At 50.5% G+C, this 23,762-nt stretch overlaps 4 protein-coding genes across 11 annotated transcripts in view; 1 reads left to right on the forward strand and 3 right to left on the reverse strand.

Annotated features, from left to right (window-relative positions):
* Positions 1-3,962, reverse strand: part of ZSWIM1 (zinc finger SWIM-type containing 1) — a 20,815-nt gene extending 16,853 nt beyond the window's left edge. Inside the window, exon 1 of one of the 2 annotated variants that reach the window (XM_082430260.1) lies at positions 3,858-3,962. The gene's annotated coding sequence lies outside the window, so the exon portion shown is untranslated. Of the gene's footprint in view, positions 1-3,776 lie in introns of both variants that reach the window. The other variant, XM_082430259.1, reaches the window with a different exon arrangement.
* ZSWIM3 (zinc finger SWIM-type containing 3) overlaps positions 1-11,362 on the reverse strand; it is a gene marked incomplete at its 5' end in the record, with an annotated part of 24,059 nt that extends 12,697 nt beyond the window's left edge. Inside the window, 2 exons of one of the 4 annotated variants that reach the window (XM_082430164.1) lie at positions 6,176-6,370; positions 6,858-11,362. Coding sequence is in view for 1 of the 4 variants with exons in the window: in XM_082430161.1 (XP_082286287.1) it covers positions 3,777-3,931 (155 nt within the window). Of the gene's footprint in view, positions 1-3,776; positions 3,932-4,268; positions 4,297-6,175; positions 6,371-6,603 lie in introns of those variants that run through there. The other 3 variants (XM_082430163.1, XM_082430165.1, XM_082430161.1) reach the window with 3 other exon arrangements.
* ACOT8 (acyl-CoA thioesterase 8) lies at positions 4,309-17,219 on the forward strand. 2 transcript variants are annotated; one of them, XM_082430347.1, is made up of 6 exons: positions 4,309-4,552; positions 5,827-5,963; positions 11,371-11,596; positions 14,490-14,647; positions 15,176-15,370; positions 15,822-16,967. In XM_082430347.1, the coding sequence occupies exons 1-6, from the start codon at positions 4,434-4,436 to the stop codon at positions 15,851-15,853; spliced, it is 867 nt and encodes a 288-aa protein (XP_082286473.1). In that variant the 5' UTR covers positions 4,309-4,433; the 3' UTR covers positions 15,854-16,967. The 2 variants fall into 2 exon arrangements, with proteins under 2 accessions (XP_082286473.1, XP_082286472.1); XM_082430346.1 differs by lacking the exon at positions 15,822-16,967 and adding an exon at positions 16,974-17,219 and having other exon boundaries at positions 4,310-4,552.
* On the reverse strand, positions 17,216-22,550 carry SNX21 (sorting nexin family member 21). Of its 3 annotated transcripts, XM_082430335.1 has the most exons (3): positions 21,957-22,550; positions 21,338-21,516; positions 17,216-18,299 (listed from the first exon to the last, which is right to left on the reverse strand). In XM_082430335.1, the coding sequence occupies exons 1-3, from the start codon at positions 22,216-22,218 to the stop codon at positions 17,625-17,627; spliced, it is 1,116 nt and encodes a 371-aa protein (XP_082286461.1). In that variant the 5' UTR covers positions 22,219-22,550; the 3' UTR covers positions 17,216-17,624. The 3 variants fall into 3 exon arrangements, with proteins under 3 accessions (XP_082286461.1, XP_082286462.1, XP_082286463.1); XM_082430336.1 differs by lacking the exon at positions 21,957-22,550 and having other exon boundaries at positions 21,345-21,485; XM_082430337.1 differs by lacking the exons at positions 21,338-21,516; positions 21,957-22,550 and adding an exon at positions 18,429-18,439.
* Positions 22,551-23,762: the final 1,212 nt, after the last annotated feature.

Raw genomic sequence — 23,762 nt, forward strand, 5'->3', positions numbered from 1 at the left:
GGGTGGTGGTGGTGGTGGTGGGATGAATTGGGAGATTGGGATTGACATGTATACACTAATATGTATAAAGTGGATAACTAATAAGAACCTGCTGTATAAAAAAATAAATTAAATTAAATTAAAAGAAAAGATATGTTTGTTCAGGCTCACGGGTATCTCAGGAAGATAATAGAGGTTGTCTCTAGATAACACAGTGGAAGGGACACTGACTTTTAGACCCTTTGATGTAATTTGAAATTTTTAAAAAATTAAATGACTATATTGACCACTCAAAAACAAATTCATTTTTTAAATTGTTCAGCCTGCAAAAACAAAAATAAAACCAATCCGAACCTCTAATCTGTTAGCTGAGTCCCTGCCATTCTCTTTCGCACTGCTCCAGCATAAATCTTCCTTCCAGCCAAGCAGGTCTCCTCACTGCCTTCCAAGTACAGCATGTTAATATCTGCACTAGCTCACACACCATTTCTCCCTCCAGGATGTTAACCTTCCTGTGATAGGCAGAATGGTCCCCCAAAGACGTCCACTTCCTAATCTCTAAGACCTGTGAATATGTTAGGTTACATGGCAAAGGGGAATTAAGATTGCAGATGGAATCAAGGTTGCTAATTAGCTGATTTTTTAAAGGTAAATTATCCTAGATTATCTGCACAGGGTCCTAAAAAAATGGAAGAGGGAGGCAGAAGGGGAGCCAGAGAGGGAGATGGGACGAAGCAGGGTCAGAGTGATGTGACGTGAGGACCCCACCAACCCCTGTTGGCTTTGAAGATGGAGGGAGGGGACCATGAGTCAAGGAGTTTGGGCAGCTTCTAGAAGCTGGAAAAGACTCGGAAACAGATTCTCCTCTAGGGACTACAGAAAGAAATGCAGCTCTGCTGACACCTTGGTTTTAGCCCAGTCAGATCTGTGCCTGACTTCTAACCTATAGAACAGTAAGATACTAAATTTGTGTTGTTAAAACCACTACGTTTGTGATGATTTGTTAGAGCAGCAAATACACCTCCTGACACCTCCCCATCTATGGAGCCCAGCTCAAGCCTCCCTTTCTCACTTGCTTCCCGAGCCCACTGTGATTTTTCTCTGAGTCCCTGCAGCAGCAGTTTCGCTGAATTACACATTTAACACTTGATGACTCATTCATTCAACAGTTACTTAAGGCCTGCTATGGGACAAGTCCTGTGCTAGACCCTGGAGACCATCCACCTGAAGGGTGTTCAGGTGTGATTATGAGGTGTTTGGACTAGATTCTATGCAAGCAGCATGGTGTTAATCAGTGAGAATGCAAAAAATAGTAAACCAGAGTCCCTTCCTGGAAGAGCTCAGCAAACCAGGGAAACCTCTGTAAACTGTGTTCCTTAACGATGTGCAAATAACTGTAACAGGCGCTGTCAGAACATAAAGCAGGAGCATCTAACCTAATCTTCAGGGAGTTAAGAAAGGCTTCCTGGGACTCCCCTGGTGGCGCAGTGGTTAAGAATCCGCCTGCCAATGCAGGGCACACGGGTTCGAGCTCTGGTCCGGGAAGATCCCACATGCCGAGGAGCAACTAAGCCCATGTGCCACAACTACTGAAGCCCGCATGTCTAGAGCCTGTGCTCCAGAAGAGAAGCCACTGCAATGAGAAGCCAGCGCACCACAACAAAGAGTAGCCCCCGCTCAATGCAACTAGAGAAAGCCCGTGCACAGCAACGAAGACCCAACGCAGCCAATAAATAAATAAATTTTTTTTAAAAAAGAAAGGCTTACTGGAAATTATGCTAATAACTGAAGGAAAAGTAACAATCAGCTAAGACAGAGTTTTCCACAAGTAGCCCAAAATGACCTCAGACAAGAATATTTAATAGTTATTTAGAAATATATACTATCTTTTTGCCACTATACTGTTACTTCTTATATATATTGCCTAGATTGGTTCTAAAGTTTCTTTGAATATTAGAAAAATTTCAAGAAAAATGTTAAGTAAATTGTAGTTCAGGATATGTAGTACAGAGAGGATAGTACAAAAAAACAACTAATGTCTGAGGAAAAGAGAGCTAAGATAAGTGGATGGGCAAGGTTATTCTAACCAGCAGACGTGGTAAGTGCAAGGACCAGGAAGCTGTGGGCTTGGGACAGGAGCTGAATGTGGAGTAAGACCCGGTGTAGATGGAGCACATGGTGCAAGATGGGGAGGTCAGAAGGGTCAGATGGTCTGGCGAGCCAGCTTAGTAACCGTCCTGGACTTAATCATGAGGGCAACGGGAGGCTACAGCACTTTATCTGGACTGCAAGCAGTTTGAAAACAGGGCATTTTTTGGTATTCTTTGGCTGCTTAGAAGGATGCTACCAGCAGAGATCAAAGTCCAAACACCTCACAATGGTACTTACAGACCTTTTACATAAACCGCAACTGACACAGCCTCCTGTCAAGCATGGCATCCCACACTGTTTCTCCAACATGCCACCTTCTTTGACGGATCTGTGCCCTCGCTCCACAGCTCCTTCTGGTCAAACCCCTCTGTGATACTTGATATTAACCATTGAACTTCTACGCTAGCCCTGTGCCTTCATCCACAACCCAGCAGAAACCACTACTTCCAGTGCGAAGCCTTTCCCGTCTTCCCAGGCATCTGTCACTTCTTCTGCACGTCTCTTTTAAAGCATTTATCACATACTAGTTGGTTTACCTAAGTCCAGCTCTATGCCACCTCAAGCTCTTTGAGGGCAGGTTTAGTTACTTATTCATCTTTATGTTAGCTGTACCCAGCACAGCACTGGACTTCAGAGTAGGGGAAAAAAACACAGCCTGCCTGCTTAGAGAGTGAGCTTTGGCCAAACGCCTCAACCCAGAGGTCTCAAACTCAGATATACTTTGACTCTCTGAGCTGGCCTATAGAGTGTGTGTTTACATTTGAATTGATTTTCAATTTTTAAAAAGTGGACACGTTCGCATAAAGCCTGGATTGCTGACTCCACTTGTCCCAAATCTGGGAACACTGGATCTTCATTTTCACGTGGCAGCCATCAGCTGGAGTTAATTGGCCTGCTCGCCATTTTGCCCAGTTCACACTTCTGTTCTCCCTAGCACAAACACCTGGTTATTTCATCATTCCTTTTTGTATAGTTAAATTAAAAGTTAAATTTTCTTACACTGGGCTGTTTCACCTGAGTCCTTAAGGCAATTGAGTTTTCAACCCTTAGCTTAGCCTCCAAGCTTTTTTTCTCATCTGCCAAATGGAAAAAATAACACTTGCCTATAATTTTCAATACAGCCCTGTGGGGTAAAGCGTACACAGAATAGAGAACGCTGCCTGGGACATGGGAAGTGTTTGAAAAACGGTTGTATATCTCAGGAGCTCAAGAACCATTTACAGAACGAACAAACGAATGAATGAATGAACAAACTACCCAATAAATGACCAGTGTTACTGCTTTGTAAATAGAAGACTGATGACGAAAATTCTCGCCAAGGCGTTTTTATCTATTTGTGAAGGCCATACTTTGTGTCTGGGATACGGTAGGTGCTCAAAACATGGGACAAACTGCAGCTATTATGAATTCCATAAAAGCTGTGAATGAAGGCGTGAGTGATAGAAAGTGAAGTGGGTGGTCAAAAAGCGATGCCTATGGAGCTTTTGCGCTTTTCACCAGGCACACAGCAGGTGCTCAATAAGTGCCTGTGGAATCCTCAGACAGGGGCCCAGCTGCACTCCCTCCTCCTCCAGGCCGCCCTCCTGGGGACCATCCGGCCTCCTCCCCACCCTCCTGCCCCGCTCCCGCCCCCGACCCCCCCTTACAGGATGTCCTCGCGGATGGAGGTGCCATGGTTGAGGTTGTGCAAGCGGACGGAGACGCAGTCCCTGAGAATGAAGGAGCACCTGTTCTCCTTTTTGTAGGCGCTGAAGCACTCCTTGAAGTCCTCATAGGTCTTGAAGCAGCTGCCTAGCTCCATGGCCGCCCCCTCTGCCCACACCAGGGGCTGCACCAAGATAAACACCAGGGGTCAGAGGTCACCTCTGAGGGTCTACCGGCTGGCGTGGGCCCAGGATGCCTTAAGGGTGGGCCCCTATTGGGTGGCCTGTTAACGGAGCTCAGGAGAAGCCCTCGGCCTGACACGGTTTCCGTGCGTTGGGGGCCGTCTTTGCTCTCTGACAGAGGGGAAATGACACTCAGCCCTTATTAACCAGTCCCGGGGCTCCGCCCCCTCACTGTCACATCCAATCACGCACGGGTTTCCCGGACTGGCACTAATTTTCTCCAATCGCTAGAGAGCAGGTGGGCACACTCACCCGAAGACTGACAGGAGCACCGACCAATCATAACCTGCATCCCACTTTCTCAGGGCTTGCGGGGGACTTCCGGTTACTTAGCTTCTGCTGGAGGCTGCGCGTTCTGTCCGGGATTCCGCGTGTGCCCCCGAGCGCAGGGTCCTGGGCCGGCAGCAAGGGGGCTACATGTCGCCCCCGCAGGCCCTAGAGGACGAACAGGGCGGCGGCGATCCACCCAGGGACCTCCGCAGCGTCCTGGTCACCAGCGTGCTCAACCTCGAGCTGCTGGACGAGGATCTCTTCAGGTAGCCGGCCGCATCGGGCCCGCACCCACGCATTGGGTCAGAGGCTCCTGATCTTGCCTGCTGCCACCCCATTGCCCCTGCTCGTACCCCCCTGGACGAGGATGGGCTCTGCGCGAGATGCCTGTGCCGCGATTGGGAGGGAAACTGTGCCTGACAAAGCTGCCCCGGCTTCCTCTTCGGCGCGGGGGTCTGTGCAGTCCCACCCCGGGAGGTCCTGGCAATCTAGGCAAAAAATGGTGACCCAAGGTATCCTTCTTAGCAGCCTCCCCTGAGGAATCATGTCCCAGGGAGAGCCAGTCCAGAAAGGGCAGTGATTTGTCCAAGGGCACAAACTTATCCGCAGCTCCTTCATAGTCACTGTAATTTCCTCTTACATTCCCCATCCCCACCACCACTAGGTGGGGTCTAGTAGCTCTTTATTCATTCTGAGGCCTGAGCCAGTTTCCTTCCTGATGCAGATTAAATTCTTGACTGTAACTGGGGATTTAATAGTTTGGACTTCCAAGGCTCCTCCTGGCTTATTGGAAGCTATCTTAGGTATTAACTTAGCCCCACTTAAACCAATTACAAATAACTCCCTGGAGGGCTATTTGCAATGCATTACATGAAAAATGCTGGGCTGGGCAGTGGGAAGCTGGAGACCTAAATTCTTAATCCTCCACTGGGCTCATGCAATGGGCAAGACTTTTCACCTCTGGGTCCTCAGTTTCCTCATCTGTGCACTGAAGGGGTTAGAATTGAAGTCTGAGGGCCCTTCAAGCTCTAAATCTAGTTCTTTTAAGAACTGGGCTGTCAAGTTGAGGGGTATAAGTGGCAGACCTTAATGCAGTCCCCCCCCCCGCAGCTTGTGGGGTTCATCTTGGTCTACTCAAGGGCTTGAGAGGCTTATGCCTTACCCTGGTATGGGCAATGGAAGAAACACTGGACTTGGGCTCAAAAGACCCGGATACTGCTCAGGATGGCAATGGTTGAAATGTGTGTGTGTGACCTTGCTCAAGTCAGTTTCCCTCTCTGATTCCTGTTCTCATGGTACAAAATATGGGGATTGGTTCATTATCCTTAACTGAAGTCCACAGAAGTTTGGGGCATCCTTAAGGCCTTGAAGTTGTAGGTAGAGTGGTGTTAGGATATTTGCCTGGGAAAAGGCTTCCACCAGATTCTCAAAGGATCCCAAACCCCAATCAGGTTAAGAGATCTTGCACTAGAGGCTCATTGAAGATTGTGGGATATGGCCCAGCACCCAAATCTTTCCTGTTTTTCCCCTCTCCCCACAGAGGAAGGCATTACTGGGTACCCTCAACCCAGCGGCTGTTTGGGGGTCAGATCGTGGGCCAGGCTTTGGTGGCTGCAGCCAAGTCTGTGAGTGAAGATGTCCACGTGCATTCCCTGCACTGTTACTTCGTTCGGAAAGGTAAACCAGCCCCTCCCTAACCCACCCCAGCACTGGTGGCCCAGCAGCCACTTCTTTCTGGCCTTGGGGAGCAGACTGAGGAGAAAGAGGGAGAGAGGTAGAGGAGGAAGGGGAGGGGAGGGGGGTGGTGAGGGAGAGGGTTAATTGATCGCCCTTAGGGAAGCCTAGAGAGGAAGAAGGCCTGGGGCCAGGAAGAGCCTTAGACCCCATACCTGCTGAGATACCGGGTACTTGTTTTCTGGCCCACCGTGGCACGAGGCTTTGGTGCTTAACTGTTCCCAGTGGGTCTTTTGTTCTTTATTCTTGATACACCTTCTGGCGCCAGTCCTGTGCTGGGTCCTCAGAGGGGTGCTGAAACCTCTGCTGGGAGTTTGAGGCGGGCAGCTTAACTTGGAGAAGAGACCAGCCTGGGAAACAAGAGACCTCGGGTCTAGTCGGAGCTTTGCCATTGATTCACCAGGCGACCTTGAGTGAGATATAACCACCCTCCCCCGCCCCTCCTTCATCCCACCTGAAAAATGCAGAAGGGGCGGGGCCAAGCAAGATCTCTGTAGCTGCTTACAGCTCTGGGATCAAATGAAGGAGGAGAGAGTAATCTTTTAAAACCCATGCTCCCTTTTGAGAAGCATAAAAATCTCACTCCTAGGCAGATGCTCCCAATTTTAAGAGTCTCTGTCTTCTGCATGGTCCCATCAGCTGAGAAGAATTTATGAAACTTTACGATATGTGATCTGTATTAAAAAAGACAATGGGTTTCTGCCTTCATTTCACAAGTATAAAATAGTTAATAGTAAATACACCTTTTCATACTACGTTCCCATGCCCCTCACTCCCCATCCTTTTACCTCCTTTACTTCCATGACAGTCATTGCTATAAAGCATTTGAATACTTACCTTGGGGCGAGCCCCGTTCTCAACTTTGATGCTGGCTGGGAGCAGATGCGCCCTTTGTTCCCTCAGTTTGGTTGTAAACTCCAAAAGTGCTGGCCTTTTGATACTGTAATCCTTCTAGCCCAGTGAGACAGTTTTGTTTCGTTTTGGGGGGGTGGGGGCATTACCTGATCCCGCTGAATCAGTTTCATCATCTGGTTTCTGAAAAGAATTCTTAGACTTTGCAGGTAAAGTATCTAGTGCAGGGCCTGGCATGATAAATGGTAATTATCATTACTTTTTGATGGTGAACTTATGGGAATAATTAAAATTTGCATGTTACAGTGTGCAGCTATGTACATTATCTTGTTTAATCCTCTTAAGTAAACAGCATTCCTGCCACTATTCTATGTATAAGGAACCTTGGACCCAAAGAGGTTATGTAAGAAGCTCCCATAATGCTCAGGTAGGCAAAGCCAGGATTTGAACCTGAGTTGCTTTGTTGGCTCCAAGCTCTACACTTTGTTCTCCTTCTGCGATTTTCTCCTTCCCTCTTGGGAAATAATTCCAAACCATGGGAGAGCCCATCTTAGGTTCTGGGGGAAACATCCACTTCCTTGGAAATTCTCCATCCAGGGGCAGCATGAAATGAACGTGCCAACGCTGCTATTTCAAAATAATCACCAATTATTTGTGTCCCTATCTGCTTCTTGAAAGGCTGCAAGACAACTTAAAATACTTGGCAGCTATTATAGAACTATTAAAATAAAAGTCAGAATTCCCTGGCGGTCCAGTGGTTAGGACTCCACGCTTTCACTGCTGAGGGCCTGGGTTCGATCCCTGGTCGGGGAACTAAGATCCCACAAGCCGTGTGGTGCGGCCAAAAATAAATCAATTAATTAATTTTTAAAATAAAATAAAAGTCAAGGCAGATTAGGAGTATGGGATTAACAGATACAAACTACTATACATAAAGTAGATAAGCAACAAGGATTTACTGCGTAGCACAGAAAATTATATTCAATATCTTGTAATAACCTATAATGGAATATAGTCTGCAAAAAAATTAAGTATGGGAAAAAATAAAACATTTGGGGCAAAAAAAATTTTTTCAAGAAGGATATTAAGTTTTGAATTTTTTAATTTTTTGGTCGGGCCGCACGGCTTGTGGGATCTTAGTTCCCAGACCAGGGATTGAACTCGTGCCCTCAGCAGTGAAAGCGCGGAGTCCTAACCACTGGACCGCCAAGGAATTCCCTGGGACAAAATTTTCAAAAGTAATAATAAATAAAAGTCAAGGGCCAGGAGGCTAGTAGTAACGAGATTTGGGGGAAATAATTGTGTCAAAATACTAGGCTAAGGCATATCATTGCAGTTTTATACAAAAGTTAGTTCCAAGCTCCCTGCCAGCAAGGCAAAAAGGGAAGCTCTCTTATTAGTTTGTGATGTGACCCTCTACCAGGTACATCAAGATTTATAAACAATGATGGTGCTCCAATGATATATAGATATATTTTAAAATTTTTTTATTGGAGTACAGTTGCTTTACAATGTTGCTAATATTTTTAATTAAAAGATACTGGGAGGTGGAGGTGTTGGTCCTTGGCCATTTATCATATCAATTCTCTTTCTAAAAGCCCAGTATAGAATGTTAGTCAGTTTGGGTTTTTTGTTTGTTTGTTTTTTGATTAAAAAAAGGATTTCTCAGGGCTTCCCTGGTGGCGCAGTGGTTGAGAATCCGCCTGCCAATTCAGGGGACATGGGTTCGAGCCCTGGTCCGGGAAGATCCCACATGCCGCGGAGCAACTAAGCCCGTGTGCCACAACTACTGAGCCTGCGCTCTAGAGCTCGCGAGCCACAACTACTGAAGCCCGTGCGCCTAGAGCCCGTGCTCCACAACAAGAGAAGCCACTGCAATGAGAAGCCTGCACACCACAATGAAGAGTAGCCTCCGCTCACCACAACTAGAGAAAAGCCCGCGCGCAGCAACAAAGACCCACTGCAGCCAAAAATAAAATTTTTAAAAAAAGTATTTCTCTAGATAGGTAGAAGAATGTAATACAGGCGTTATCTGACTTGGTATAGGTTTAAAGCATGGAGAATCTTGAGCAGGAGTCAAAAAACATTATTCTGTAAAGGCAGAGTAAATATTTTAGGTTTTGTGGGCAAAAGCAATAGCAGATAATATGTAAACAAATGGGCTTGGCTATATTCCAAAAAATGTTATTTACGGCATCAGTTTCCCTATCTATACAATGGTGATAAGACCCACTTTGCATAGTTAATGTGAGACCAATGTGAGAAAAGATACCTTAGCAACAATAAAAATATTCATAAACAGAAACCTCCATTAAGTAGAGTTGGGAGACCAGAGGGGGGAGCGCTCATGCCCTGTAACAATAGCAGAGCCCGACAGGAAAAAGACTCCTTCTTTCTGGCAAGGACTCAACCAATGAAAAACCCTGGGCTCTTTGTTTACTGGGGCCCTCCCAATTGCACTATACTATAGCCCTCCCTTTTCCCCTCTGTAAAAGCGTTCTCCTCTTGCTGGACGGGGACTTGCGTGTGGCTCACCGTGGCTGCAGACCCCGAATTGCAATTCTCTGCTGATCCTGAAGAAACCCATCTTTGCTGGAGAAGTATCTGGCTGTCTGCTTCAGGTCCACATAACTAATGCACTCACTCCATAACTGTTATCCCGCTTCCTTCAATATACTGCAGAGCCTACCAGCTCTGTTCCAATACAAATTTTAAAGAACAGGTCTGGAACTCATTCACACTGAAAGGTAAATCACTAGTAACTGAAAATACTGAATTTTAGCTGCAGCCCAAGGATTGGATGACAGCTTTTTTTTTTTTTTTTAATAGTTCATTGATAGGGAAGGGAGGCCTCCTTCCCAGCCCCTGAAATCAGACTGCTTATGTAGCTGTCTCGTTTCTGGACTCTTGGGAAGCCCTTCTCAAAGGCCTTTGGCCTTGAGGAGCCCCCTTTCTGATTAAAAATGCCCCTTTGGCATTGCCGGCTAACAGACCTGAGCAAACCCACTGGGCTTCAGGGCTTCATAGGCGTGTTTATTGCTGTTGAATGAGCCCCCAGTGCCTGGCGGGCTCCCCATTTGGATGGGATGGAGGAAGCAATGCTTCTCTAGACCTGCTTCTTTCATCTCAAAGTTGAAAATCATCCCCAAGACATCCTACCACCTAGATGTCAGGGTTCTCCAAGGTCAGTCTGACTCAGACTAAAGGACTTCAGGGACACCAGGAAGACTCTCTCTAAAAACCCTCCCCGACCTGTTCGACCTGTTCATTGAGGGTTAATAGTCCTCACGCTGGGGCCAGTGTCTCCCATCCTGCCTTGTGAGCACAGATAGCGAAGGAGAAGGGTCAGGTGACTTCCATTTGCATTAAGGGTGAAGGGACTGACAGTAGGCTTTTCCTGGGAGAATGAATATCAGACAATGGCCAAACCATATATAAAAATAGAACCCTGAGCCACAACTGGTAGCAGCTAGCACAGGAAGCCAACCTACTATCTACAAGTCAGGCTTGGAGGAAGTCAGACCACCATTTCTAGCAGCCAGTCCAGGAAGCCAAACCATAGTCCCTGTAAGGATCAGCCCCTAATGGCCAGGACTTGATGAATAACTGAGAGCTTCCCTAAGTTTTGCCCCTGCTTCCAACTTAGGACTAACTGGGGAAAGCCAAACATGCACCCCTCACCAGTTACATAGGCTGCCCTGCTTCTACTTAGCCTGCCTATCACCATGCCAGCAGCCTCCAAGCAGGGCATACCTGAAACCTTTTTTTTCACGATAAAGCTTTCCCGCTCCTCTGTCTGCCTTTGAGTCTCTGCCAAGCGGAAGTGATTGTGGCTGACTCCCTTGATGCACTAAACTCTGAATAAATAACCTTTGCTTGTTCTCAAAAAAAAAAAAAAAAGAAAGAAAGAAAAGAAAAACAAAAACAAAACAGGCAGCAGGCCAGATTTGCTGACCCCAGATCTAGAAGAATGGTACCGGGTTCATGACAAGATCCCAGTCACAGAGGGAACAAGACAAAAGCTGAGAGTATTTTATTGAACAAACACAGAGCACTTACTACGTGCCAGATATTATTCTGAATACTTTACAACTCCGAACTAATTTAATCCTCATTAAAATCCTGAGAGGTATGAACACTATGATGATCCCCATTTCACAGATGGGTTAACTGCTCAAAGAGGTTAAGTGACTTTCCCAAGGTCACACAGCTGGTGAGTGTCAGAGCCGGGCTTTGAATGCAGGGAATCTGGCAGTGTCCCTTCTGTCCTGTGCTGTTGACGGGGAGGATCTCCACCTGCACTGGGAGCATCCCAATGACAGGGTCTAGGATTCTCTCCCCGGTACCTGGGCTTCATCAGGCCTCAGTCAGTAGCTACCAAGCAGAAAAGGAATGGAGAACAAGCAACAGAGGGGCCTGTCCAGCCATGGTGATGGTCAGCGGGCCTACGGGGCTCACTTGGGCTCACCGTGTGCTGTGTGCCCTTTGCCTGCTGCAGGGGACCCGAAGGTGCCAGTGCTGTACCAGGTGGAACGGACGCGAACAGGGGTGAGCTTCTCCGTGCGCTCCGTGAAGGCTGTGCAACACGGCAGGCCCATCTTCATCTGCCAGGTCTCCTTCCAGAAGGCCCAGCCCAGCCCTGTGCAGCACCAGTTCTCCATGCCTACCGTGCCCCCGCCGGAAGAGCTGCTTGGCCATGAGGCCCTCATTAACCAGTATTTAAGGTGAGAGACCTCAAGGTCCCAGGACAGTGTTCAAACTGCAGTCGCCACCTGTTAGCAGGCCACGGGGTCCTTTAGTTGATCTCGGCCAGCATTTTAAAAAGCTGGACTAGGGAATTCCCTGGCAGTCCAGTGGTTAGGGCTCTGTGCTTCTACTGCAGGGGACACAGGTTCGACCCCTGGTTGGGGAACTAAGATCCCACAGGCCATGAGGCACGGCCGGGGCACGGGGAAGCTAGACTAGAAAAGAAGATACTAGAGTGTATTGCCTGTAGTAAGGGTAGGCATCCTTTTGTGAAACGTTAGTTTCAGTTGTGTGTGAGAGCATGTGTGCCCATGGGTGGGTGTTGGATCATGGTGTGAAATGCAGGGCTTTCTATTCAGCCAGTTCAGGTACTGTTACGGCTTTCCTACTGTTTAAATACTGAAATACTTCTATAGTTGTTGGTAAATACCTCCCCAGTCCCTGAGTGGTCCCCCTTCTCCTCCAGGGTCACCCATGGTCCAGCAGCCTAGGAGTTAATGCCTGCCAGGGCTGAGGGTCCCTGCTGCAGAGCTGTGGCCCTGCTGCCTTTGCCTTAGTGCATGTGAAATATTTTGAATGTCACCTGGTAAAATAGGTTTCTTACTCGAATCACAGCTAATAAAGTTGGAAAAATGTTGGGGCAGTGAAAAGAGCTCTGGGTCCTGACACAGGACAAGTCACGTGGATTTGTTATCGCAAGTCCATGTGCCCGACTTGCACAGTGAGGCCAAGCCAACCAAAACATCGGAGTTTGGAGCAGAGAAAGGTTTATTCCAAGGCCATACAAGGAGATGGGTGGCTCATGCTCTAAAAAACCCCCGAGCTCCCTGAAGGGCTCTAGCGCACAGGCTCAATAGTTGTGGCGCACGGGCCTAGTTGCTCCACAGCATGTGGGATCTTCCTGGACCAGGGATCGAACCCATGTCCCCTGCATTGGCAGATGGATTCTTAACCACTGTGCCACCAGGGAAGTCCCTCCTGAAGGGTTTTGGCAAAACATTTTTAAAAGCCAGGTAAAGGAGGAGGGTCGCAGGGTACCTGATCAGCTCATGCACAATTCTCTGATTGGCTGATGGTGAGGTAAGAGGGCAGCGTCACAGGGGTTAACATTGTTAGTCCTTAGGCTCCAGGAGGCCTGGGGCTGTGTGCTTGTGGTCATCAAGTAGTTAACATCTTTCATTTGGCTGGGGGGGTGTGGTTAGCACCTGTAAAACAACTTGGGAAACGTGCATCATATACTGTTATCTAGGTACTTCAGAGAGTAAAGCAGAGGATATGGGGGAAGGGCCTGTCCCAGGAAGGCCCCTAGGGTCCTGCTTGGTTGCAGTTCCCCTCCTCAATCTTGAGGAGAACAGGTTTTGAACAATAAAAGGAATAAAGGTTCAGATAAGGAGGTTAATCGTAAACTTGACAGAGGTACCCACAGGGTCCAGCTTGATTATAGATTTGGGCCAGGGCTCCACCTCTATTAGTGCCCACCTGCTGTGTAGCTTTGCTCAACTCCTCAGCCTCTCAGCCTTGCTTCTTCATCTAAAAAATGGGAATAGCTGTTTCTGCCCTGCAGACTTTACAGCTCTATCGTAAGGAGAGCCCTGCTGCCTTGTGCCGCAGTCGGGGCTGTCAGCCCGGTGTGATGGAACAGATGTGCATCTGCACCTAGGAAAAGCCTGGCTTCAAATCTAGACTCTGTCCCTGCCAGCTGTGTGAGTTCAGCAAGTTGCTTTTCCACTCTGAGCCTGTGTCCTCAGTTGTAAAATGGTGCCAATCAGAATTTCTACCTTATAAGGCTGCTGTGAGGATTACACAAGATAACAAGGCCCTCAGTGAGTGCTCAGTGAATTGTAGTTACATCACTCTTGACAGAGAGGAATAAGCATGGAGCCTGGTATGCGGTCAGAGCTCCAAAATGTTTGAGAAATGAAAGGAGGACATTGTTCTTAAAGGTCCCTGAATCTAGAGCTGCGTGTCCCATAAGGAAGCCGCTAACCACAGGTGGCTGTATTAAGTTAATTAACGTTAAATAGAATTAATTCAGTTCTGGTCCTGGGTCGCACTGGCCACATTTCAAGCCCTCAACAGCTACATGTGGCTCGTGGCTGCCACAGCGGTCAGTGCAGCTACAGACCATACCATCATCACAGAAGGTTCTGTCAGACAGGGCTCGAAAGGATAGGGATGGAAACGGAAATACCAGGGAAGAGCCTAGGGGCACAAGGGGTGGTCCTTACTGTGGCAAAGGGGCTTCCCTGGAAATGGGCTCCTCCCGCTGGAACACAGTGTCCCCAGTTGCTCAGGGTTAGGTCAGTCAGTCCAAGTAGGGCAGCCTGTTTCCTGAGTGTTAGAATAGAGGAGTGGTTAAGAGTGTGAACCGAGGAGCCAGACTGGCTGGGTCCGAATCCCGCGCCCCTCCACCTCCTGAGCAGGCTACCTGCACCCTCTGTGCTTACGTCACTTATCAGATGGCAGTGATAAGAGCATGGACCTCACAGAGGTGTTGACGGGTGAGTTCATGTGTGTGAAATGCCTGGAACGGGGCCTGTCACAGGGTACACCGCATGACTAGATGATGTGTTGGCTTCTATGCTTTATCTTGTCTCCTCCACAGTATTTACTATGAGGTAGGTGACTGTCATTATCCACATTTTGCAGATGGGAAAAAAGGCTGAGCGATGACTAACTTGCACCAGGCCACAGGGCTCATAAGTGGCAAAGAAAGGCAAATCTATCCTATCTTGCCTGCCAGAGGGGAGGGGAGCTTTGGGGATAAGTCAGGAGTCCCTGTGGAGGAATGAGGGGGGTCAGAAGAGGCGGCTCAGAGGACAGGCTCCCCATCTCCCTGGGTCTCCCCATCCCTCTCCCCTTTACTTTCAGGGACCCTAACCTCCAAGAGAAGTACCGAGTGGGGCTGAACCGAATTGCTGCCCAGGAGGTGCCCATTGAGATCAAGCTGGTAAACCTACCCACTCTGAGCCAGCTGCAGAGCATGGAGCCCAAACAGATGTTCTGGGTGCGAGCCCGGGGCTACATTGGTAAGAGGACCCCATGGCCTGAAAGGAAACGCTCTCCAGGGACCTAGACCTGTACCTCATTTGCCCTTTGTGGCCTTGGGCATGTTACTTCCCCACTCTGGGCCTGTTTACTTATCTGCATGATGATGGGGAGGTTGGCTCAGCCCTTTGCATGGGGAGAATGGGCAGGTGACTATAATCCTAATGTTGGCCCCTTCTGGGGAAGGCAAGGCACCTTGCCAAGATTCTTCCCCAGGTCTCCTGCTAAGCATCAGGTGTCTTTGTGCAAATTGGAAGAAGACACTTTGGGGGTTCAGGGTGGAAGACTTGGGGACTGAAGACTGGATTTCAATCCTCACTTGGACCCACCCCCTTCCCATCCCTGTCTCCCTTATCCCCCATCACACACACACACCTTGGGCCAGGTGCCCTTGGGCAGTGAACAGTCTGCACACCTATGCACGGCAGCCCCTTTCTCCCTACCTCCCTGCAGGTCCTGAGCTGTAAAGCCCAGGAGCCCAGGGCTGATGGGGCCGGAATCTGTTGCAGGGGAGGGCGACATGAAGATGCACTGCTGCGTGGCAGCCTATATCTCGGACTATGCCTTCCTGGGCACAGCACTGCTGCCCCACCAGTGGCAGCACAAGGTGCACTTCATGGTCTCCTTGGATCACTCCATGTGGTTCCACGCCCCTTTCCGAGCTGACCACTGGATGCTCTATGAGTGTGAGAGCCCCTGGGCTGGTGAGTGTGGGACCCTGGGGGATGAGGGTGCTGACCCTGGGAGGGCAGGGAGCCTGCTTTCTTGGGTGATGCTGCCCCCCACCCACTTTCTATGGAGCACCACACAGATCACTCACTTCCTCTTCTGCTTCCCTAGGCTGTGGCATCCTTGTCTTCAAAATGACAGGGCGAGGCCTGAGGATGGGACACCTGCTCAGCTCTTAATTTCTGTAACATGCTGGGAATATGATTCAGTTTATCTCAGAGACTCAGTTCTAGTCCCAGAACCACTTCAGATTCCCTGTGTGATCTTGGGCAAGTCCCATCTCCTCTCTGAGCCTCTTTCCCCATCTAAGCAAATAGGGTTGCATTAAAACAGAGGTATCCAAAGCTGGTGGCCCATCAGACCACCACTTGGGGGAGATTTTTTGGAACATTCTCAGATTCCATCCCCAAGATTCTGACTCTGCAGGTCTTGAACGAGATCCAGGAAACTATTTTTAAGAAGCTCCCGGGACTTCCCTGACGGTCCAGTGGTTAAGACTCCGTGCTTTCACTGCAGGGGGCACAGGTTTGATCCCTGGTCAGGGAACTAAGATCCCGCATGCTGCATGGCGCGGCCAAAAAATTTAAAAAAAAAAAAAAAAGCTCCCTAAGTGATTCTGACAATTAACCTGGTTGAGGGTCAGGGCACTCAGCATTCTCTAAGGGCCCCACCGCTTGGATACTCCTTATAGTGTTGAGAGAAACCCAGACTCGTTCATCAGTGCCTAGTCTCAGAGCCCTGGGTTCCTTTCCAAGGAAGTGCATTTCAAACAAAGAAAAGCCTTGCTTTGTGAAACAGGGACAAAACTTGAGGGGCTTTTTATACTCAGGGAAGGGGGGCTCTCTAGCACCAACAGCATCACAATAAAGGGGCCACCACCTTGAAGTTGGGACTCTCGGGTTCATGTTTGGCCTGATCCTTAAGGCCAAGTTCCTGAGCCTCTCTGGACTTGACTGGCATCATCTGGAACATGGGACAAGGCCTGCTTCACTTGGTCACCGTGAGGCCTAAGTGAGCTGTTCTGCATATACGAGAAACCAGCAGCTCCCTTCCTAAATATCAGACTAAGGCCCTGGGCTAGCACGGGAGAATCTCCACGTGGGGAGGGCGTCCTGTCCACATCCTGTCCTCCGAGCCCCTTTGTCCCTGAGGGGATGGAGGTGGGGTTTTTGTTGGTTTGTTTGTTTGAATGAATTACCAGCCCGGAGGGCCTGGTTTGATTTATTATAAAGGGAACTGATGGGTTTCCTCACGCAGGTGGCCAGAAGTGGGGCAGATCTGGTTCGCTGAGCTACTGAACCAGACTGTTCTCAGAATGTCTCCCCTTGGGATTTTTTTGAGGAAGCCAGCAGATAATTGAAAGTGCTTTTAAACCATCAAGTGGGATTCCCATGGGAGGAGTTACCCCAAATGACCAACCATAATAGGCTCCTAAAAGGGTGCTTGGAGATTGGGAGTGACCACAACGCTGAGCGTACCCTGGCATGGGGTGGCCCAACCTGAGCTGTATGTTTTCCAAGGAGGGCATTTGGCTGGGTGGAAGGAGACAGAAGGCCGTTCTCTCCCTCATCTTCGCAGGTGGCTCCCGGGGCCTAGTTCATGGGCGGCTGTGGCGTCGGGACGGGGTCCTGGCTATGTCCTGTGCCCAGGAGGGCGTGATCCGAGTGAAGCCCCGGGACTCAAAGAGCAAGCTGTAGCCAGAGGTACCAGCTTGGTCTGGGGCTTCAAGGATCTCCCTTCTCCCCCAACTCCTGAGGCAGGAGTTACCATCCAGGGCTGGGCCTTTGGTCCTGAACATGGAATAAAGAGACTTATACCAGTGGAGCTGCTGGCCTTTTAATCCCCCTGGGCCGGAACTGCAGCCCTCCCTCCAGCCATCAACCCCAGGACTCCTTGGCCGGAGTCCCTGGCCCTTAGCCAGGCTGGCTTGGAGGCCCAAGGAAAAGGGACCATTGACCCTGACCTGGGGCACAGCCCCCAGATATTCATAAGCTGGAGAGGCTGCACCAGACTTTCTCCCTGCACCGTCCTAGCCAAAGCTTGTCCTGAGCCCAGCTCAACAGAAGAAGCACATTTCTTCAGTCTGCTACAAATCCTTTGTGGAACTTCTAGGGGTTCCCAGCACCCCTGGTCGCCTCCCAACTGCTGTCCGTGTCCTCATCCGCCCCTACCCCACTTCCCATCCTGGGGCAGTGCCTCTCCCCACAGTGGCCTTAAGTCTAGGTGTGGTTAGTCCAGCACCTCCTTGATGAGTAGTTCTTTGAGACTGGGGGGTGGCGTGGGCGTCAGGCCTGCCTCTTGCAGGGTCTGGAGCCGGGCCTCTGATTGGTGTTTGTCTAGGCCCAGGTGCCAGGAGAGCCGCACGTGGGCCTCCAGAAAGGGGGCTAGGAAAGGGTGAGGGCTCTTGTCCCCCAGCAGCTGTAGGGCCTTCTCACAGCATGCCCGGGCCTCCCCAGGGTCCTCCAGCTCCTGGTGGCACACAGCCAGCCCCGCCAGGGTCAGCAGAGGGCGGTCTGGGCCCGAGGGGACACCCAGCTGGGCCTGCAGCTGCCAGGCGTTGGCCCAGAGCGCCAGGGCCTCGCGGTAGAGGCCAGTGCAGGTGAGGCTCTGCGCCCGCCGCAGCTCTGGCAGCACAAAGAAGTCCTGCAGGTCCGGGGCCTGGCGCAGCTCAGGCACTGCCTGGAGGTGGCCCAAAAACTGCTCGAAGGCCCGGCTGCGGCGGGCGATGGTCTCTGCGGTAAAGTTCCGGCGCAGGCGCTTGCGGGGGAAGGAGATGGCAGCCATGGGGCCCCGGAACTGCCGCTGCAGGTTTCGGTGCAACCGCTCAAAGTCCGAGTATCGGCGGGAGATCTGGGCTGGCTGGCGACCCGGTGGCCCTGGGCCCATCACGGCGAGGGTGTAGAGCTGCGGGGGAGGGTGGGGGTCAGGGCAGGTGCAAGGCGTCCCCGGGACCCTTCCCTCTCACTTCCAGCTCTCTTCCCCCACCTCTTCCCTTCACCCCCGAGGCTGCTGGGGAGCCCAGTCTCATCTTACCTGAGGCTCATCTGAAATGACCCAGGCCCAAGGCAGCATGGGGAGAAAAAGACAGAGATGAGCTTCAGCACCTGGTCCAGCCGCCCCCTCTGCCCCTCCTAGGGAGTACTCCCTTCCCATAGGGCAGTGAGCTCTTCTGACAGCCCCTCTGGAAAACCAGCCGAGGGCTGAAACCCAGGCCCATCTCTTGGGCCTCTAGAGCCAACCTTTAGGATCAGCTTGGAGCTTTGTTCCACTCTGGATACATAGCCCCACATCCCTGGCCAGGTTATTCCAATCCAGACCCAGAACACAGGTCTTCAGACAGCCCCAGTAGCGACCAGTGTGAAAAGTGCACTGGGACCCAAGTTCTAACCTCAGGTCAGGTGCTCCCTCACTATGTGATGTCAGGCAGGGCAGTCCCCTTCTTGGGTCCGCTTCCGACTCTAGTGAATGGAGCGCTGGCCCAGCTCACTGTTTACTTAAGTGTGGGACGTGTGCAAACGTTGGTACCTGGGTGGTTTAGGGGGTATGCACTGGAGTAAATAACACTGAATCAGAGGCAGGAGGTGATGCCCCCACTAATTCTCTGTGAACCTTTCTGACTGCACATTGAGAAGCTCTCAGTTTGGTTTAAAAAAGCCCTTTTCATCTCCATTTTTAGAAAAGAGCCAGAAAGAGGCTCTCAGGTCAGGGCCTTCTTCAGGCGGCAGCATCCAGGCAGGGCTTAATGACACTTTCACTGCTTTTATTTTTATGGTTATCTTCTCTTTATGGCAAGTGAGCCTTTCCATATACAGTTGTGCTATAAAGTTGTCTTTTAAACTTATTTAAAAAAAATAGGTTTATTTGAAGAGAAACGTGAAGCACAGAATGGTACAAGTAGCATTTAGATAGGACAAGAATTGTGAGGGTGCTGGAGGTCTGGGAAACACTGAACGAGATGACCACTAAGCTTCTCCCCAGGTCCGAGGACCCAAATATGGATTAATCTGTAATCATGCTGAGCTAACAGGTCTGAAGGGGGGATTAGCAAGCGTTCGATGTTGAAAGCATACTAACACCAAACCGAGATTTTTCTCTCGAATTTGTTCTGTGAAACTGCCAATATCCTAGCCACCCCTGGTCAGTTAGGTTTTCCTGCTCTATCCTTCCCTTGAAGATTCACAGTGTACATTAATATTCAGGATTAAAAAGTTTAACAATAAAGAAACTTATTTTACTCTTGTTCAACTCTGCATTCCCAAAACATATTGCATATTGACTGTAAAAACTTTTTTTTTTTTTAAAGAACAGTTATTGATATTCCAGGGAACCAGTTTTCTGCTGAACACATTTCAGGGAGCACTGGTCTCTAGTGACCCCTTACGCTCATCTAGCTTTTATTTTCATTTGTAATTTCTGGACAAAAACCCATTTTAGATCCATTATCTGATCCTTATACTGTCCCACTGAGATAGGTAATGAGAGTCACTCCATTAACTGAGCACCTACCCTGCACCACGTGCTGTACCTAGCACTTCACATCTACTTTATCATCACAACAGCACTGCCAGGAAGCCATCCTTACCTCCGTTTGACAGCTAGGAAGCAGGCCCCAAGAGCGGGCAAAGGGCTCAAAGACCTCCCTTAAGTCACACAGCTGATAAATGGCCCAGCTGGGACTCAAACCCAGGCCGACCTAATTCCAAAGCCTGTGCTCTTAACCCCCAGGAGATGTTAAAGCAGGATTTAGGGTCCCCATTGAACAAAGAGAAGATTCGTTTCCCCAGACCTGGGCCAGGCCAAACTTGGCTCTATCTTGTCATTCTCTTCCCAGAGTTGCCCGCATACTTCCTTGTCTCCCAGCTGCTCCTAGATAACTGATCCTTGGCGCCCCCTTCCTGTGCATGACCCCCAGCCAGGACTTTTGCCACTTAAGATCTGATCATCGGAGTCAATCCCTGCTCAAATGGGAGCAGTCACCCCATGGGCGTGGCCCTTTTTTCACTAAGAGCTGCAGAGAGGGGTGGAGAAGCCCAGATGTGGGACAGGGCTCCAGGCCCCCTTCCTGCTGAGTCAGAAATGGAGGAGGGTGGTGAAGAGGAGGGAAGTGAGAGGCAGGGAGCTGCTGCCGCCATGACCAGCCAGGTCAGGCTGGGTTTCAGGACCGGGACCACCGAATTCACCATGTGTTTCTCCTTTCCACAGCCAGGAAATCAGGGCCTCCCCCCCCGCACTGATCTTCACCCCAACCCTACCCATCCCATAAATCCAGTCCTTAGGACAAGCTTATTCTGTACAGGTGTGGGTGCTGGAGAACTGACTTTCCTGGGTTGTAAAGAGGCTACAACAGGCCCTAGAGGCCAGACATTTTCAACCCAAAGTTAAGTAATAATAATAGAACTACCATTTTATCGAGCACTTCATGATGCCAGGCGCAACCTAAGGGCTTTCTATGCACTGTCTCATTTGATTTCTGCGACAATCCTGGGCATTATCCCCTTGTTCAGATGAGGAAACAGGGTCGTCAAAGTTTCACAACTCACCCAAACTCAAACGACTGGTAGTAACTGGGATCCAAAACCCATTTTTCTAACCACTAACCAATGCAACTTGGATCTCAAGTCTGACTCAGATAATATTCTTCCTTGTGTATCTTGCATCTGGCGACGATTTGCAAAACCCAGGGAGCAGGGGACACGCACACTAGTTCTTAGTCTCAGAATCAGGACTCGATAGGTCCGTAGTCCCTCAAAAAAGTTTTAAGTCATTTGCCTGAGGATTTGCTCAAGCTACATCCCCTTTCTGGCTTCAGTTTCCCCATCTGTAAAATGGGGCAGCCATTTATAACTACACAGCCAGATCCCCCAGGAAGCTGGCGTTTTCCCTACTTTCTCTTAGCCAGACTTCTAGACTCACAGCCCAGGGATTCCTGGACCCTCACTCACCACGTACTTGGAGGGCGGGTCCTTGACCACGTTGGCACTGGTCACCTCAAAGAGCAGCCGCTGGGGTACCAGGGTGTTCCGGGACTTCTTCCAGAAATCTTGCAACTGCCGTGTCAGGAGCTGACTGCCCCGCTGCCCATCAGGTGGGGGACTCCGTTCTGCATGAGCACAGGATGGGCCTGGGGCCAGGTTCCACATAAATTACGTGCCCTGACCTCATTCATCCTCCCAACGAATGACAAAGGATTTATCCCCATTTGACATAAATGGAAACGGAGGGCCAGAGAGGGGGCCTGGGGCCAAACACCTGCCCGGCAGACAGTAGATGTTAAATAAATATCTCCACCCCCAAAACATTGCTAGCACATTACTACCATTTGTATCCCAGACCCTGTACATATCATGCCCTAAACAACCCGGGATGGGAGTGATTTCCCCTATTTGACACAAGGGAACTTGGCTGAGACAGGTGTTGTGACTCTCTCAAGGTCACACAGCCAAGAGGTGGCTGGGGCACTTAAAGAAGTGTCTGCGTTTCGGCTGGATCAGCTCGGGAACGCGGCTGGGGTGGAGGCCTAATCGAGCCCCAGGGTTCCCGCCTCCATCCTCCCGCACTCGCCTGCGTCTTCTCCCGCCTCCCGGTCCCCATCGGGCAGCGGGTCGGGGTCAGCCTCCTCGTCGTCCTCGTCGTCCTGGTCCTCGTCGTCCTCGGCACTGGTGAAGCTCAGGGTGCCGCTGAGGCGGGACGACAGGCCCTCGGCGTCGTCGTCCTCCAGTTCCGAGCTCTCCGGGAACTGCTCGGCCTCGGGGCCGGCCGCTGCCTCCCCGGGGCCGTCGCCGGTCAGGGCGTGCCGCAGCCGGTGCAGGAGCCGCGAGGCCATGGCACCCCGGGGGGAGCTCGCGACGCTGGGTCCCGGACTGGGGAGGGAGGCGGACCCCAGCCAAGTGCGGGGCGGTGCCGGGCTTGGGGGTGGGAGGGGCGCCGCGGAGGCCCCGCCCTTGCCTGTGGAGGGTCCCGCCACTCTCCCGGCGCCTCTTTCGCCCCCTGGTGCGGGTCGGCCTCCTGCGCCCCGAGGTGCACTCTGGGGCGCCCCGCTCCCCGGGGTTCTCGTGCAGCCCGCGGTGCCTGGCCAAGGGCAACCGGGTTCCGCCGGGTTCCGCCGGACCCAGGCCGCTCCGGCCCCTTCCTGCCGCCGCCCCGCCTCCGGCCCCGCCTGCTCCCTGAGCCGCCTGGGAGTCCCGGGCCCTTCGCTCCAGGAGGGATTTGGGAATCCTGGGTAGGCCTGGGCAAGCCCCCGGCCCCCTAAGGGATCGTCCCCAATCCGGAGGGGCCTACACCCTCCTTGAATCCTCCCAACCCTCCGGAGACCCAGGCTGGCCCCAATCTATCCCCAGCACTCTAACTTTCCAAAGTCATTACGCGGCAGTAGGGAGCCCATCTCTCCTGTGAGGAAACCGAGGCCAAGAGAAGCCGAGTGATCTGGGATGAAATCTGGCCTCTGACCTCGGGTAGCCTAGGTTTTCTCATATGTAAAACAGGAACAATTAATACGAATTTAAGTACGAATTTTGCACAGAGGAGGGACTAAGAGGATAGTAAGTTACACAATGATTATTGTTTCTACAGTGTTCACAAGCTTTTACAATCTCATTTGAGCCTGCCTCACACATAGGACATAGGCAAACGGGGGAAACTGAGACCCAGAGAGGCTGAGTTACTTTCCCCAAGTCATACAGCTTGCCAGAGGTTTCTGAGTGTAGGGCCCTGCAGCCCAGGTCTCCTGAGTTCCACATCCTGTTCTTTTCTCACGCTGCAGGCCTGGTAATCTCAGCAACTCGCCTAGTGAACTGTGTTTTTATTTTTTATCCAGAGGGCAGCAGTAGGTCAAGAATTTAATTGTCCCTTCCCGTCAAAAGGCCTAGCTATCAGTCCCTAGCAGGGCAGATATTGCTAGTTATACAATCAAACAAGTAAAGTCTCTCTGATGGTAGCTCCTCCCCTTTTTAAATGGCACAGGAGAGAGGGGTGTGGGAATAGCTTTGAATGGAACACATACTCCCTGCCCTCCCTCTGTGCAGAAGGGGCAGGGCTCTCATTTCTTGAAGTTCCACTGTATCCTCCATCCTGTTCTAGGCACTTTACAAGGGGTCATATCTCACCCTCACAACATCCTGGGGAGGAGGCTGTGAGTGGACAAGAATGGTCCATTTTCAAGATGAAGAAACTGAGGCAAATAGACTTTCCCAAAATCCACAACTAGGAAATAGGGGAGCTGGGATTTAAGGCCAAGTCTGTGTAATCTCAAAGCTTTAATGACTCTTCTTTCAGCTTCCCAGCAGGGTGTTGGGGCAACGAAGACACACCTCATTTGTTCACTCATTCACCACTCACCCATTCACTAAACATTGGCTGAATCTTAACCTG

Source organism: Balaenoptera physalus (genome assembly GCF_965194825.1).
Source record: "Balaenoptera physalus genome assembly, chromosome: 16".
NCBI classification, from domain to species: Eukaryota; Metazoa; Chordata; class Mammalia; order Artiodactyla; family Balaenopteridae; genus Balaenoptera; species Balaenoptera physalus.